The sequence below is a fragment of the Thrips palmi genome, unplaced genomic scaffold, assembly GCF_012932325.1.
Source record: "Thrips palmi isolate BJ-2018 unplaced genomic scaffold, TpBJ-2018v1 HiC_scaffold_8, whole genome shotgun sequence".
Classification (NCBI taxonomy): Eukaryota; Metazoa; Arthropoda; class Insecta; order Thysanoptera; family Thripidae; genus Thrips; species Thrips palmi.
The window spans coordinates 3,323,763-3,338,900 of NW_023144635.1; the positions used below are offsets into that span (position 1 = coordinate 3,323,763).

Below are 15,138 nucleotides of genomic sequence, written 5' to 3' on the forward strand. Positions count from 1 at the left end.
GCGCGGGCCGCGGGCAGAGTGGGGTGGATTCACACAAGAACAAGGATCGCAGCATAAAAGCCCCCTTCGCTCAAAGGCCTTCCCTCCCGCCAAAAGAATGCGTGCTGCTACCTAGCCGGCGCCACGCCGCGCCTCGCCGCCACTGGTGATAAATAACGCGCGCGACTAGTGGCGCCGCGGCGTGGCGGGGCGTAGCGGGGCGGGGCGGGGCGTGGCCGCAGCCGGCAGGTCGGCCCCACTCATTCCTCGGACGGATCATCGCCGATGATGGCCACTGGGTGACCCAGGACGGGCGCAGGTGCGTGCTGGTGTCTTCCGTGTTCTCGCCGTTCTCGCCCACCGCGGCACATAGCTTGGACCACGGCGAGCAGGCAAGCACGCAATCACGCATGCATGCCTCGCTTATCCGGCCGCCGCGGGGTCGTCTTTCGCCTTCGTCTTCCTGCAGCATGCACTTCGTTGTTGAAACACAAGTCGGGGCCTTGCGTCTGCCTCGCCTCATTGGATACCCGCGGTGGGGCGGGGCGGGGCGGGGCGTGACGCTGCGCTGCCGTGCGATATGGGCCGCGCGGATACTCTTCATTATAAATAGCATTGTCCGGGCCGCGATGATGAGCTGGGGGAGGGGAGGGGGAGGGGGATGCCTTGCTGCCGGCCCTGCCCACTGCCAACTGTCTCCTGCCGGCATCATTCTTAGCACCCGCCCATGCATCATATTATTTTCCCCTGGGGCGTCCGTCGCTCTGTTATGACACGCCTAAAAGTTGCTGGTAGTTACGACCCGGCGCCTCCGCCGGGTTCGTCTCGTCGCGGCTGGCCGCGTGGAGTACAGTGTAGGCTACTTTGCCGCCGGACCGCGTATGACCCACGGTCTAGCGCGGCGTCTTTCTCGACACCACGGACACGCTGGTTGTCCTGGTTGTCTGTTGCTCGGGAGGGGCCAGAGCCCCAACATTTCGAGAGACAAAATCTGAGCGCGCTGTTCACGGGTAGATAAACAATTTGGTCGGCGTCCAAGAGAAATGGCGCGCGGAGACACTAATATTTAGGCGATCGCGGCCACGTGGGCGCCAATGGGAAAGAGAAAGAGAGGCGCGGCGGTCGCCGAATGTCCATTATTTAGCGTGTTTGTGTTGGGCGCGTCGGCGCGTGGGGCTGGGCGGGGTGGCGGGTCGCCCCCGAGGTGATGGCGCCGCGGCGCAAAGTCGAGGCACTGCAGTATGTTGCACCGCGGGGGTGGCGGCCTGGGGCCTGGCCTGGCGGGGGGCGGGGTGAGGGACACATCGTGTTCTTGCGAGAGCGCCGCCCGCCCTCTCTAGAATGCCCCCTCTGTCCTGCCCGTCCTGCCCTCCCTTCTGTCTTCTGTCCCTCATTACTTCTAGCATCCTCTTCATCCTTTTGGTCGGGCCGCGTTAAACGAGCGCCCCGCCGCAGGCAGCGCCGCGCAGCGCCTTGGCCGCCTGGGATGCTGCTCCTAAAATACACCCCTCGCCATAAGCCGTCCTGGCGAGGCGTGCAAACTGAGCGACGCGCGTGTAGTGTGGCAGTGTCTCACGCACCGCGCCTGATGTATCCGTGCTGGCGCTGTCATCGGCGATGACGTTCTTGACGGGCAGCACGCTGCAGGACGCGGGTCCGCGTGTCGCTCTGCAGTCCGCAGCATCCGCAGCCCCTCGACGCGCTGGCAGGGCAGTGCTGGCATTGCCCGTGGCGTTGGCCGCCGCGGTGGCATCCCGCGCGAACCGGTTCCGGGAAGCGAAGCGAACAAGCGGACCAGTGGTGGGGCCTGGACCTCCTCCCCCTGCACCAGGGCCCTGTGTTCGCACCCTCGTTCCTGCTGTGGCCTGTGGCCCGCGAGCTGCGAGCTGCGAGCGCGAGGAAGTACTGCACTCTAACGGCCCATCACGGCCCACGGACGGCCCACCGTCAAAGCCGCGCATCCGCGAGGTTCGCGTCGCCCGCGTGCCGCACGCGTCACGCGTCGCCGCGCCTCGGAGAATGCCAGGCCAAGCCGTTCCTGGGCCTTCCCTTCAGTGCCACCGCGGCCGGGCGAGTTGAATCGGAATCCGCACGAACCATTGACTTCGGCAGGGGGCTCGGCGCACGCGCCGCGCGCCCCACTTGAAGCACGGCCAAGGAGTGGAAAAATTGGCTGACATTTTCTACCTACTAAAAGTCACTGGTATTCGAAACCACGATCGCGAGGTGACGTCGCGCTCGATTGGCCAACGATTGAGAGGTCGAGGGCTTAGCCGATCGCCGTCGCCAGTCGCCGCCGAGGCTCGGGGACCCCGGCCCACCCCACCCCCTATCCCGGGCGCCATTCACGCCGAGAGCATAGTTTGTCTGCATAACGTCCCCATTGTCTCCCCTGGGCCCCTGGGCTGGGCGTACGGTGGTGGGGCCACGCCACACCACGGTGCCAAAGCAGCCAAAGCTCCCCTCCCAAGCCCGTTCATTCTGATCGCGTCTCTCGAACGTCGTCACCTCTCCCTGCGGCTCCTCCCTGCCCCCCGTCGCCTCCACTCCACCTAGCGCCCATTCATTGTTTCCCTGACCCTCTCTACGCCGCCGATACCCGCGCTCGGTCCCCCTTCCACTTTCCTCGGGAACGAACAGGGAGGTACTAATCTGTCGCTCTGGAGGGCACAACCTCACTGGAAACGATTCGAGAGGACAGTTCAGAAAAGAGGTACGTGGTGACCCAAAAGAGAATTCCCTCCCCTAAAAAATAACAATAATGTGTGTCGTCTACACTGCGGACGCTTTCCTCGAAATTATTGGCTTGAATTCCGGGAAATTATGGACACTCCCCCGCGGAAAGACACAGCACGGGAGCGATTTAGCGGACCTCTTCGTCGCACCCCGACTCCGCCCACGGCCCCACGGCGAGCCAGCTGGCGAGTGTTGAAAAGCAGCCTCAAAAGATTAAACGCCGCGGCATCGCCAGTGGGCAATTACACGCGAGAGTGCACTCGCGGAGCGGAGCGCGCCGCCGGCCGCGATTCAAACGTTGCCGCCAGGAAGCGCCGCCGCGCACTGCGGCTCGAGCGCTTCGCGCCAGGTTAGGTGGCCGCCCGTCCCCTCCACCGGCGGTCCCATGGTGTAATGGTTAGCACTCTGGACTTTGAATCCAGCGATCCGAGTTCAAATCTCGGTGGGACCTTCCACACCTCCAACTTTTTCCGTTCCCTCCTCACTTCAAGGTAACATTTGATAAGCACCCAGTGTTTTCCCCATTGACTTTAACAAACAATTGAGATATTGTGCTAGATGAATAATGTACTGTTTAGTTCAATCAGATATTTTCTCACGGATTACACAAGTGAAATAAAATATTGGAAAGTATTATTTTTTATCCTTATGATTTATTATTTGTATTTATACAGTTGAGAACATGATTATTCTCACTTTGCATTGTACAAAATGGACATGAGTGTCACAATTGGGCCATTTCAAGTAGTCAATTTGAGATCTTAAGCAGACAACTGTGCTTAAATGCAATTAAAGAAAAACAATCTAACCAAGCAATCATATTGTTTTCAAAATTTGCAACAGGAATTGGTTGACCTAATGCTGTATGTACAACACAAGGCCTACTAAACATCAGAGGTTCAAGTTAATTTTTAATTTTAACTATAATTAACTACAAAAGTTACTTATTTACAGTTTGGGAAACTAAAGTAAATCAACTGTGAATTTAGACATGTTTAATATCCAGACAAAGTCAGGAGAAAGTAGAGATTCAAGCTGTCATCATATAGAAGTCACTTCAGGCAGGTCTTTGTTGCATGAAACTGGTGAAGAGACATTTTTCACCAATCTGTCACAAAGTGCATTCCAGTATTGCACTGTAACAGGTAATAAAAACACATTTTTAACAAGAATAATTTCAATGTTGACAAATCAAAGACTTCTTTTTTTGAATCTTTTCTTTTATAGAAATGAGGCACTTTACGGTTCATTATTACTGCTCTTTAAAATTAGGGACATTAATTTAATCACTTTGTTAGGTCAATACTGAGAAGGAAATCCAGATACTTAGCAGGTACAAAATAACAACAAAAAGGCTTGTTGTATGTTAAAAGTGGAATGAGTCTTGCACAGCCTTAACAAAACTTAAAACTCTTCATTTGTATTAGTGGGGGTTAGAATGCTGTTTTAAAAGCAAACCTAATGAAGATAATAGTCAGAGCCACAGGTAAAGAGAGTTGGATGTCCTGCATCCATCAAACTAAATCTACATAACAGTCACATTTGAAGTCAAGAATTTTAAGTACCTATGCCACGTCCAAACATTCAATGACATTAAAAAACAAACCTGAAGCATAGAAGCACTTATTGATTCAGTCAACTTCTGATAACTTTTTATCACAAGAAAAAGGTTTAAATCAGACTTAACACAGACCAAACACTCAAAGCAATGGGCCATAATAAAAAAAATTAAAAAGAAAAGCTTAAATGAGGACACATGGCAAGTAAAATAGCATCGCTGATTATGATGCTGATGATTGATGAGCCGGTCATAATGGTTCATCTGGCTCCCACATATTCTCAACTCTTCTTCGCTTATGGCTGCTTGGGTCTTCGGCAAAAGAGCTGTATTGTCCGTCCGGAGGTTCCTTCGCAACTGGCTCACCAGAAAATTCACCTATGCTACCTGTATTATCATAACTGTCGTCTCCTTCAAAGTGGATATCATCAAAACCTTCATGTTCAGTCATGGGTGCAGAAGATTGAGTAGTCCATTGACTTGAACCCGGCTCTGACAGCATCTCTATACTCAAATCTGAGGAGACTGAATCTAATGGCACAAGTTCATCTTTCACTGTATCACCGGATTGAGAGAAATTCTCTCCACTACCCTTACTTTCATTTTCCTGGTTATTTTGATGGTCACTTGATGATTTAACACTAGGTTTGTGGTTATCTTCATATTTGCTTCCCAATTGGTCTTCTACACTATCCACAGGAGATCTGTTATCACTACTTCGCCTGCCTGTACTTGTTTGCCTATTGTCACTGCTATGGGTTCTCTTATTGCCAGAGGACTGTGAACTTTCACCTTGATCTTTAGTCTCAACGACAGGCTTGTTGACACTGGCAGGTGGTGGAGTCACACCTTTAGTACTGGAACTCATGGACATTGGTGATGCATTTGGGGACTGGCTTGAAGTTTGAAGTGATTTCCGAATTGAAATTTTGGGCGATTGACCTGCTTGTTGCCTTGTGATTGATACATTAGGTAATTTTTTACTGAGACTAATTGGGTCTTTAGTTGGTGGGCTGAAATCCACATCACAATCAGTATCCATGAAATTATCATAAGTGTCCATTGTCTCAAATCCTCTACCACTACTTGCACATTCAGAGGGGAAGCCCTTCCCTAGCTGTAAATGCAGAGCCATTATCTCTCTTCGAATAGCTACATTACGTCGATAGGCTTTCAGTTTTTCTCGCTCTGCTTTCAAATTTTGAACTTCAAGTGCCAGCACTTCTTGTCTTAATTTTAGGTGGACCTTCTCCAGTTCTCTGTAAAAATCAAAAAGAAAAATTAATTTATTAGTAACTAGGCTCCCAACACTCACAGCTCAGGAAAACTGAGAATTTCAATGTAAAAGGTGACTTTTAAATCTTACTCTGTGACTCGTGGTCCTGATCTGTTCTGGGCACCATTGACAATTTCTGCTGCTCTCACTGCTTCTGGGTCCCTTGACCTTGGTTTCACAAGGCTTGAAGGCATAGCCGTTGCATTCACTGGAGTTGGGCGGTACGCAGAGGCAGCCGTTACACCCATCTTTTCAAGTTTCTGACTTGCGATAATGCTATCAGTGAGAATAGTTGTTACTCTGTCATCACTTTCACTGTAGCTTCCATAAGCACTTCCCCGAGGCCTTCCTCTTTTACGATTAAGAAGAGGATTCAGCAAATGAAGAGGTGGTGGTGGTGGTGTAGAAATGGATGTGTTGCTGCTCTGGCTAGGCCCCTGACGAGTTGGGGCCACAGTAATGGTTAAATTGGGTTTACCAGGAACATGGAGTTTAACAGGATCTTGAGCATCCTGAATCTGCAATAGTTACAGAAATAGTAAAATTACTACCCACACAAGCCACAGTAATTAATTCAAAAGTTCAAAGGTACCTACCAGAGGTAACTGCTGTGACTGAGACTGTTGCTGGCTATTATACATTTGAAAATTCTGGTTATCTGCACCACTCAAACCAGCCTCTGAGTAAGAGGCATTGAAGTCCTGATTGTCTTCAAATTGTCCTTCCAGCTCACAGTTTGGTTCCAGGGCTCCAGCATCAACCCATTCAGGCTCCATCTTCACCCTAACATCATCATCCATGTAGCCGCTGGGCCCAGCCTCAGGATGATCCGTCATACCAGCAGCCCCACTGGAAAGAGACAAAAATAAGATGAGAAATGCAAGACAGCTTGTATCATAGAGGGAGAAGCTATTCAACATCCGTCCCTCAAATTCAGGGAATTCCCAGCACTTGTTGAACATGAAGCCCATCCCTCCTAAAAGGCAGGCGATTGAACCTAGAATTGCCCCAGTGCCTAAAACTCTACCTAGAATCTTCATCCCAGACAGAAAACTCCGCCTTGAAAGCAGCGCTGCTCGTTCCGCTAGGGGATCCGGGTTCGTCATTGTCGAGCTGCTCCACCTCCGCCAGGGACTCTCCGCGCGCTCTGCGCGCAGGGCCCCCCTCCCCCGACCCCCCCGGCGCGGCGTCATGGAGGTCGCCGCAAGGAAACATGCCCCTGATCTTGTCCTTCTCCACGTCGGGGCCGTGGTGGTGCTGGCCGCTGAGCGAGCGCACCATGCCGTGCCGCACCACGGCCGTGGCGTTGCAGTCCAAGTCGCACGCGTAGTACTCCCGGCCGCCCGGCTTCTTGTGCTTGATGCGGTACACATAGCCGTCCAGCACCAGCTTGACGGCGCCGCGGGCCGTCTTCATGTACACGGCGCGCTCGTCCCTGACCACCCGGCCCTGCTGGACGTAAGGGTCTCGCTCCCGCCGGCGGTGCTTCATGTCAACGTCGTCGTGGTCGGCGGCGTCTACAGTGTAGTGAGTGTGCTCGGTCGGCACAGCCTGCCTGCAGCGGGGGGACTGAGCGCGGACTGCGCCGAGAGCGCTCGGCATTTGGCAGGGGGAGGCGGGGGGCAGGGAGGAAGTGCAGCGGAGACTGCCGAAGCGGTGCCGAACCAGTGCCGAACGCGTATCGAGCCAGCAGCGCAGCGTGGGAGCTGTGCCGTGGTTGCCGTGGGAGCGTTGGGCAGGCGAGGCGGCAGGCAGGCGGACGGGGCGCGCGGCTAACTTTGGACGGGGAAAGGGGAAAGTGCTTGCTTGGCTTTGGGCTTGGACGATGCCAACATGTGCACGGGCGTGGTTGCCAAACGTACATCCCTTCCCTTTGCCTACCGCGAGCAGACCCAGGCGCGCAGGGTTAAAATCGTGACGATTTCAGAAGCTGGACTTACCAGTTAAACCCATACACAAGAAATTGTCAAGAAAACCATCCCTTGCCTTCCCACCCAGCAATCATTATTTTTCATCCCCCCCCCCCAAAAAAAAAAAAGGGCTTCTGTCTGAAACAATAAAGGACAACCTATTGTTCATGTTGGTTTGGATGGGCTTCCCCACCTTCAACCCCCTTCAATTCACTAGCGTTTGACTGACTGTCTAAATCTAATAGAAATAGGTGATCGAAATTATCATATTAATTTACTTACCCCATACCAAAGGTAGCTTCTAAAGAGCTAGGATCATCTCTGCTACCGGACTGCTCTTGCATCTGCTGCCTGTGAACAAAGAAATTAAAAACTTCACTAACTTGCATCATTATACTCCTTTGTTGCACAATATTCTGAACTCCAATGCTGCTGTTGTCTAGAAGGCTGAAATGTCTTATTAGTATAGATCTCTCTTCAGTCTTGCATGCTCTCAAGTAAAAAACTGTTACAGTCCTGTAGATAAAAACGACTTGAAAATTAATACTCCTGCTGATAAAAACTTTGGCGAAAATGCTTTGACACAATGTTGCATAGCATAGTAAGCTAAAATAATTTCATACCATTGTTACAAGAATCACAGTCATTCAAGAGCAGAAACACTTAATGTTGACAATACAAATGACAGCCAAAAGAAAAGTGGATCTGTCAGAACATTTTTGTGCACAACACAACAGATTCATTATATGCAAAAGTGGAGTATGTGGGTACAAAGATTACAGAAATTCTTCAAAGACAACATAAACATTTACTCAACATAATCCTTACTTCTTATCTTAGTTTTTTAAAGTAGTAAAATGATTAAGAATTCATTTGCAGGTTCAACAGGTAAAACATAATTTAGGAAATAGACAAAAATCACAATGACAGACAATATTGAAACAGAGAAATATTCAAGCCACAACCTAACAAAAAGACAGAAATTCACAGATTTAAAAAAATATACTCTCTTGTTGATTTACTATTGTCATAAAACACACTTAATTGTTTGGATCTGACTCGACACAATTGATCATTCATAACAAGAGATTCATTGTTCAGACAATTTAATGCCTCAGGAGCCAGGCTTTGCCCGTGCTGACCAACATTCTGCTACACTTACAAAGGTAACATCCAAGGGTAGATCTGGAACGGGTGAGGGAAAGTTTTACGCCAAAACCGACGTTTGGCTCTTGCAATATCTCTCATAATGCTAGCTTCAGAATCTTCAGGGGGGTGATTGTGCTCAACCAAAGACCTGGGGTTGTGGTACTGTAATGCAAGAAAACAAAAGGTAAGAAACAGAAGTCTTGCTGTAACAGCATATGTGTATATCAAAAGCATCTACATTCAATTCATTTATGCATTTGTAAACTTACTGGTCTCTCACGGTCTGTAGTGATGGCCCCTTTGCATCTTGTGTCAGACCTAGTGGGAGTGGCACATGTCCAGCGGATAGCATTTGCTGATATGGCTTTTTTAGAGTATGAATAACCATTGAAGTGAAGCTTATCCCCACCCTGATTGTTCATGGTCACTTCACATCTTGGATGTGCATTATTTAGTTCTGAATTTTGATCAAAATTACTGTCCGAAACATGGTCAGGAAAATGCTCTAGGCGCTGCTCCAGAAATCGTTCAACATGGGATTCCATCATCACCTCTACAATAAAATGGAGGAAAATTTACTTTAAAAGACAATATCAGACAACAAAGTTGGGTAATCGAAAAGTGTCTGTTAAGTGTAAGTGTTTTGTGTTTGAAACCATGCAGAGGAGTTCCTCATACACCATGCATTTGCTCGTCTCCTTCAAAAGCTTCATACAGATTGAACAGAGACAAAGAACTAGAACACTAGAAGCCCAAACCATCAAATGCTTAACCCCACTCAAAACATGAAACCATCACCATAGCCAGTTTATTACTATTCTACTTGACACAGAGTAGGGCGGTTGCAACCTCAGGCACTTTGTCTTAAGCTCAAAAAATCTACAAATGGAATACAGGTACGGGCTTCAGTTTGCTACACATTTATCATACAATATTAACCAATGAATGAAACATATAATATTAAAAGAAACAAATGTGAAACATTTTCCATGAAATAAAATGCAATATTATTCAGCGCAAAATTATCAAAGGTAGAAAATTTCTAGAACGCAATATCACATAGACTGTTGGGTATCACACTTGACATGCAGTTTAGGAGGTGCGCCAGGTACCTACATGGAGCCTCCAGATGCATTGAGAAACAGGGGATCTTGGGCTTCCCTTGCTCTGATGCTCTTGGTCATATCCTCAATATCACAAAGGTTTAAGAAATGAAGCTGTTTCATCTCGGTGCTTTGATTCATTTCGTTAATCTCGTGCAACCTGCGTCTCTTCTCCATTTGCAACTGCAGCGATTGGTAGGGCATCACTTCTTCAATCCCCGGAAACCTGAAGTCCAATGAACATGTAGCTCATTAAGAGGCGGACCACTCAGTCCAAGGATGGTGCCATCCACCCAGTGCGCAGTGCACACACACACACACACACACACACCTGCTCGCTTCCTGCAGGTAAATTTCATGAATGGGAATGGTTTCCAGATTGACCCTTCGCTGCATCGCGGCCAGGAACCGCCTCAGGTTGTGCTTGTGGGGGTCCGCGTCGTGGTTGTGCGGGGACACCGCCACGATGGTGCCCAGCCGATGCTTGTGAATGACGCGCCCCATGCAGCCGCGGGTGGCGCACCGAAAGTACGAAGACGACTCGGTGGACCTGTTCTTGCGGTACATGTGTCCGTCGAAGTAGTAGATGGTGCTGCCATCGCGCTGGCCCGGGCACTCTTCCATAGTCCAGTCAAAACGGCCAGCTCAGACCACAATTCACGATTTCACGGAGAAAACGTCAGGGCGTCCCATTGGCAGTTCCTGCTGCGGGACCGGGACATTCTAACCTAACTCTGGCTTCAGGCTCCTTTTGCTTCGCCAGAGTTCGGTGTTGACAGAAGAGTCAAGTTCGAATGTTTTTCAGGTACAAGAGGCGTCTTTCTTAGCGGCGAAAACGTTCGAAGGCAAGTTGTACGGCAGAAGAAACAGTTAAAACGAAAGTTCCGACTAGACAGAAACTTCAACCTCTCAACACAACAAGCGATGCTGCCAACTCTCCCCACTGGAGGAGCAGAGGAGACGGAGTCCACCAAATGAAGGTGAAGACTCGTTTTAAAGAGGTCTGATGAGCGTTGGAATAACTTCTTCATATTATTTGCTTGAAACACCAGTCTTCTTATTTTCAGAAGTAATTTTATGATGCGGAGAGAAAGCAGGATTTACGCCCACTACTTCAGCGGCAGCGGTTGAAGTCAGTTGCCAAGGCGGTAATTAATATTTCATCTTGCAAATGTCTTCTATGAACTCTTCCTACGGCTGTATCCAGACATACATTCGTAAGTTCAACAGAAATATTCCAGTCTCCGAACAGAGTGCACAACACATAATGACAAAGAAACAATTTTTTACCCCCTTAGCTGAAACAAATCTAAAATGCATTTTTCTTTCAGCTTTCAGCTTCAAAAACACCACTATGATGAAATGATCAACTTCCCTGAAAATTCCTACCAAAACAAATAAAGAAAAAAGATAACAAAAATGTTGAGTGGGGCAAAACAGCCTATTTCAAATTGGGAAACAAGAGGAAAAAAAATTCAAACTAATAGTGACTTCTACTGAGATACTACGAAAACCTAGACAGTGAGCAGTTATTTGATGGACTGATAAGGCTGTGATGAAATACAGCATGAATCTGAACAACCATCAAACAAAACCTGAAAAGGAATATCTAGAAACACATGTACAAACACATCAATCAATTGGAACAAATTAGTTCATCTTATAAGGAAATCTTGAAAGAAACTTACCTCCCAAATGAATTAATTTGGAAGAAGTCAAGGTCTCTAGATCCATGACCTTTCACAGCATGACGCTCCTTCAGCAACTCCTCAACCCATGGTTCAGGTGCATGGTTGTGGCATACAGTAACACTCATTTGGCGATCATTTACTTCAAATGATGCTCTAGCCATGCACTTGTACCTCCCATGTCGAAAGCATTTCAGAAACTTTCTAGTCCCTTTTGTTCTATTTAAACAATAGTAGAAACCATCCCCAGTGGTATAATATGTAGATCCTTCCCGAAATCCCTGTAGGGCTTGTACCAAGTTCGACATTTCAATGTCTCTTCAGCAAACTTCTTCTCATTTTACTTTAGAACACTGGAGAAAACCACAAAAGCACAGTGAGTAACGCAGGAAAACTTTTATCACAAGTGAAAAAAGTACTTAAATTGCGAAGGGAATGATTTGAGAGAGTGTGTAAACACTGTTGGTATAAGAACAATGACCATAGTTAGCTGCAGCCTGCATTCAGTCCAATCAAATAACCACAGAGCTTAGCATGCAAGAAGTTATGAAGTAAAACAAAAGAAAAAGCATTCTTAACAGGATGTGCAAATGACACTGAGTTGTACCTAGATATTTAGAGTAACACACATTTGTCAATTCTATGTATAATTCCTTTAACACAGATTACCCTAAATCAATTCTGACGTACAAACCAAATTCATGTAAACCACAGGCACAGATAGATAATAACAAGTCTTAAATCTGTCACATGCAATGGGATGAGCCAAGTCAACCTGAATCCTGAATGAATGCACTCGCACACACACACTTGCACGCACAAATGAAGAAGAAAAGGGTTTCCACATCCAAAATAATTGGGATTCCTTCAATGTAAAAGATGATATTTCCATCATCAATATATTTTAACTATTTTCAGAGTTGAAAGTTTTCCATAGAAAAAGGATCCAGCAGCCAATTAATATTATTGCTGGTATCCACAAAATAAAGAAGGCCAAAAGCAAAAAAAAAAATTAATCAACAATACCACTTTGATATTAATAAACTATTTATAAAAGAATATGACTCAATGTGATATTCTTCATGCAGAAATTGGCTCCTTACAAAGATAATTTTGATGATTTAGGGGAGAAAGCAAAGCTGCCAGCAGTGAATGGCACACAACACATAGCTGTACCTTTTAGAACCTTGGGATTTCCTTCCAATTTTGTCTTCTTGGTCCTGAAATAAAGAATAAAGAAAACCCATTGAATATCAGACCTGGTGTCATACTGCCAAAAAATTTTGTGACGAATTTATATATATTTCTCTGCATGCCAAGACAATGACACACGTACCAATTGTCCGTCTGAAGAAATAAGCCCAGATGGAAGCCGAGCACTGATTATGTCTGACAAATCACGACCAGGGTGAGTGTGGGTACTTCTAATCCGCAACACTCTGCGCATTGCAGCATCTAAATTTACTCGAGCAGGGCAGTCTTTTAGAGAGCACCTGTCAAAAGACAAGAAAATGTGTGAAAATATTTCAAAATCCTCAAAACTTTGTAAACTAGAAAACTGATATTCACCTGAATACGAGTGTTCCGTCCTTTTGAGCACCAGCCTTCCTGAATTTGTGCTGTCCGATGATCAAACCTATGCGCCCTTTGGTTGTTTTTGTCAACATAAATCTTAAGCCTGCTGGCAGCTTCTCATCCCAAGATGAATTCATGTTGATGTTACTGAAGGCAAGTGTCACCACACAACCTTTAAGGATGAAAAAAAATTCTAATACACAGCACTCCTAAAATCTTTTATCTTATTCTGTGGCCTCTGATATCACAAAATTAAAACTATCCTTAAGAGAGTAAGAATAACAACCCTCCACCTCAAACAAAATATTACATAAACATCTTTCTTCTATCTGTTAGCAGCAATTTTTTTTTAAATCTTTAAAAAATTTGATACTAGCCACAATTTTACATCACATCTTCTGGAGGTAGAGTGGCCTTCGACCTTTAGACAAGAGTTTAGTTCCAGAAACATCAACTATAGCATCATTTGCACATCGCTTCACATTAACAAGCTACGTTTTTCACATGCTAAGACCCAACAGCAGGACCTCAATTAACAATAACTTTTAAACCAAGGCACTGATGCATATGTGATTGCTCCAATTCTAGCTGTTACAAATATTCATGATCATTAGGAGATTTTTAAAAAATAGCTAAATGAGAAAATGCTGCAACTTATTTGGCACAAAATGTATAAAGAAATTATTCGGACAAAGGTCATCATAACCTTAATCTGCAGTACCAAAAATCAGCGCAATTGGGTTCAAATTATAGATATAAATTAAAAAATGGCAAGGCAAGCAATGGCATGATCATCAAATTATTTTATTGAGGTAGTTATTGAACAAAGGGGAATTGGAAACTGCGCCCATACAAATCAAGATTTGTCGCTGCTGCAAAGGGTCCAATTTTGAAGTCCAATTAACAGTAATGAACACAGATGCAGGCTGAGAACTACAGCAAAAAGTAAACGAAACAGAAAAGGTAAGGTAATATCACCCCTCTAGAGAATAATTCTGTTCCTGACAGGTCTACCGCCACCAAACCAGAGACAACGCATCCCGTCCGTCACTACTGTCTAGTCGCAGCAGTAATTGCAAGAAAAATAAAGAAATGAAAGAAACAAAGCTCAAGAATTTGGTCAAGGACTACGTGGACGCGCATTGGTGCCCAAGCAACGAGAAACTAAATTGAGTTTGTACTGATCAGTAAAAACATTCTCATTAACATGTGGGTGAAGCGTATGTGTCGTGTCGTGTTGTTGGGAAAATGTGACACAAATATCAAACGAACATGTCAATAGGTTACGAACAATGTTATCCCAATTCTCGATCGTGGTCGACCGGTATGAGCTGATTGAAGTACTTCACTAACTAATTCTCAAAATAGAAAATCTAACGCGGTGCTAGCGTCCATCGCACACATCACCCGCAAAGAACTAACTGTAAACTGCAAGCTTCAAATGTCTGCCGCAGCAGGCTCCAGCGCTGCGGTCGCGCCCGCTTCAAGCTTGCGGCCGGCAGGATGCAGGATTCGCGGCGGGCCGCGGCAAACCTGGACCGGGCCGGGCGTTCGGCGTTCGGTCCACCTTCGTGCCGGATTAGCAGCGAGCAAACACAAAAAAACGCGAAGAAAAAAAAAAACAAAACGCGAGCAGGCGTGGGCAGGCTTTTGTTGAGCTCGAGCCGTTCCAGTACCTTGCCTCCCCCACATCCCCCGCTCCCGTCCCCGTCCTTCCGTCCTTCATCCTCCAGCCTGCCTCCCCCAACGTCTCGACCACCTCGATCTCAGGTAGACCAGGTGTCCTTCGCTTCCCTATGTTTGGTTTGGGTTCGCCACCTTCACCCAACGAATGCACTGAAAACAAAGAGAACTACATAACCGAGTGGCGGTATATCTCGTAGATACTAGACCGATGTACCAGCAGAGGCAGGCTGCCGCCAACCGCCAACCCGCCAACTAGCTTGAAGCGAAGCGGCTGACTCAAACGCCCACGAAGCAGGCAACCCATCGTGCTCCGTACTGCCCTTGGCCTCGAGATTCTAGGCCTACTATGGCGAACTCATGCGAAAGCATGCCGACGGGGAAGTTCAAATTCCGCGTCGAACGGCGGGCAATGACCGTCAAAAGCCAAGCTGCGGGCGGGGTCCGAAAATAACCACCACCCCCAACCGTGCGTGCGGCC

The 15,138-nt window shown here is 47.2% G+C and overlaps 2 protein-coding genes and 1 non-coding gene across 6 annotated transcripts; 1 reads left to right on the forward strand and 2 right to left on the reverse strand.

Moving 5' to 3' along the window:
• Positions 1-3,094: 3,094 nt before the first annotated feature.
• Positions 3,095-3,166, forward strand: Trnaq-uug. Its single transcript has one exon. It is a non-coding gene; the product is annotated as a tRNA-Gln (tRNA).
• A 182-nt stretch (positions 3,167-3,348) lies between these two features.
• On the reverse strand, positions 3,349-14,422 carry LOC117653778. Of its 4 annotated transcripts, XM_034399667.1 has the most exons (8): positions 14,266-14,414; positions 12,969-13,146; positions 12,736-12,892; positions 12,576-12,619; positions 7,742-7,810; positions 6,146-6,398; positions 5,640-6,067; positions 3,349-5,532 (listed from the first exon to the last, which is right to left on the reverse strand). In XM_034399667.1, the coding sequence occupies exons 2-8, from the start codon at positions 13,109-13,111 to the stop codon at positions 4,524-4,526; spliced, it is 2,103 nt and encodes a 700-aa protein (XP_034255558.1). In that variant the 5' UTR covers positions 13,112-13,146; positions 14,266-14,414; the 3' UTR covers positions 3,349-4,523. The 4 variants fall into 4 exon arrangements, with proteins under 4 accessions (XP_034255558.1, XP_034255556.1, XP_034255557.1 ...); XM_034399665.1 differs by lacking the exons at positions 12,576-12,619; positions 12,736-12,892; positions 12,969-13,146 and adding exons at positions 8,622-8,770; positions 8,878-9,161 and having other exon boundaries at positions 14,266-14,422; XM_034399666.1 differs by lacking the exons at positions 12,576-12,619; positions 12,736-12,892; positions 12,969-13,146 and adding exons at positions 8,622-8,770; positions 8,878-9,161 and having other exon boundaries at positions 14,247-14,408.
• Positions 9,179-11,049, reverse strand: LOC117653796. The gene is made up of 3 exons (XM_034399701.1): positions 10,043-11,049; positions 9,725-9,937; positions 9,179-9,487 (listed from the first exon to the last, which is right to left on the reverse strand). Exons 1-3 carry the CDS (start codon positions 10,333-10,335, stop codon positions 9,403-9,405), a joined length of 591 nt encoding a protein of 196 aa, XP_034255592.1. The 5' UTR covers positions 10,336-11,049; the 3' UTR covers positions 9,179-9,402.
• Positions 14,423-15,138: the final 716 nt, after the last annotated feature.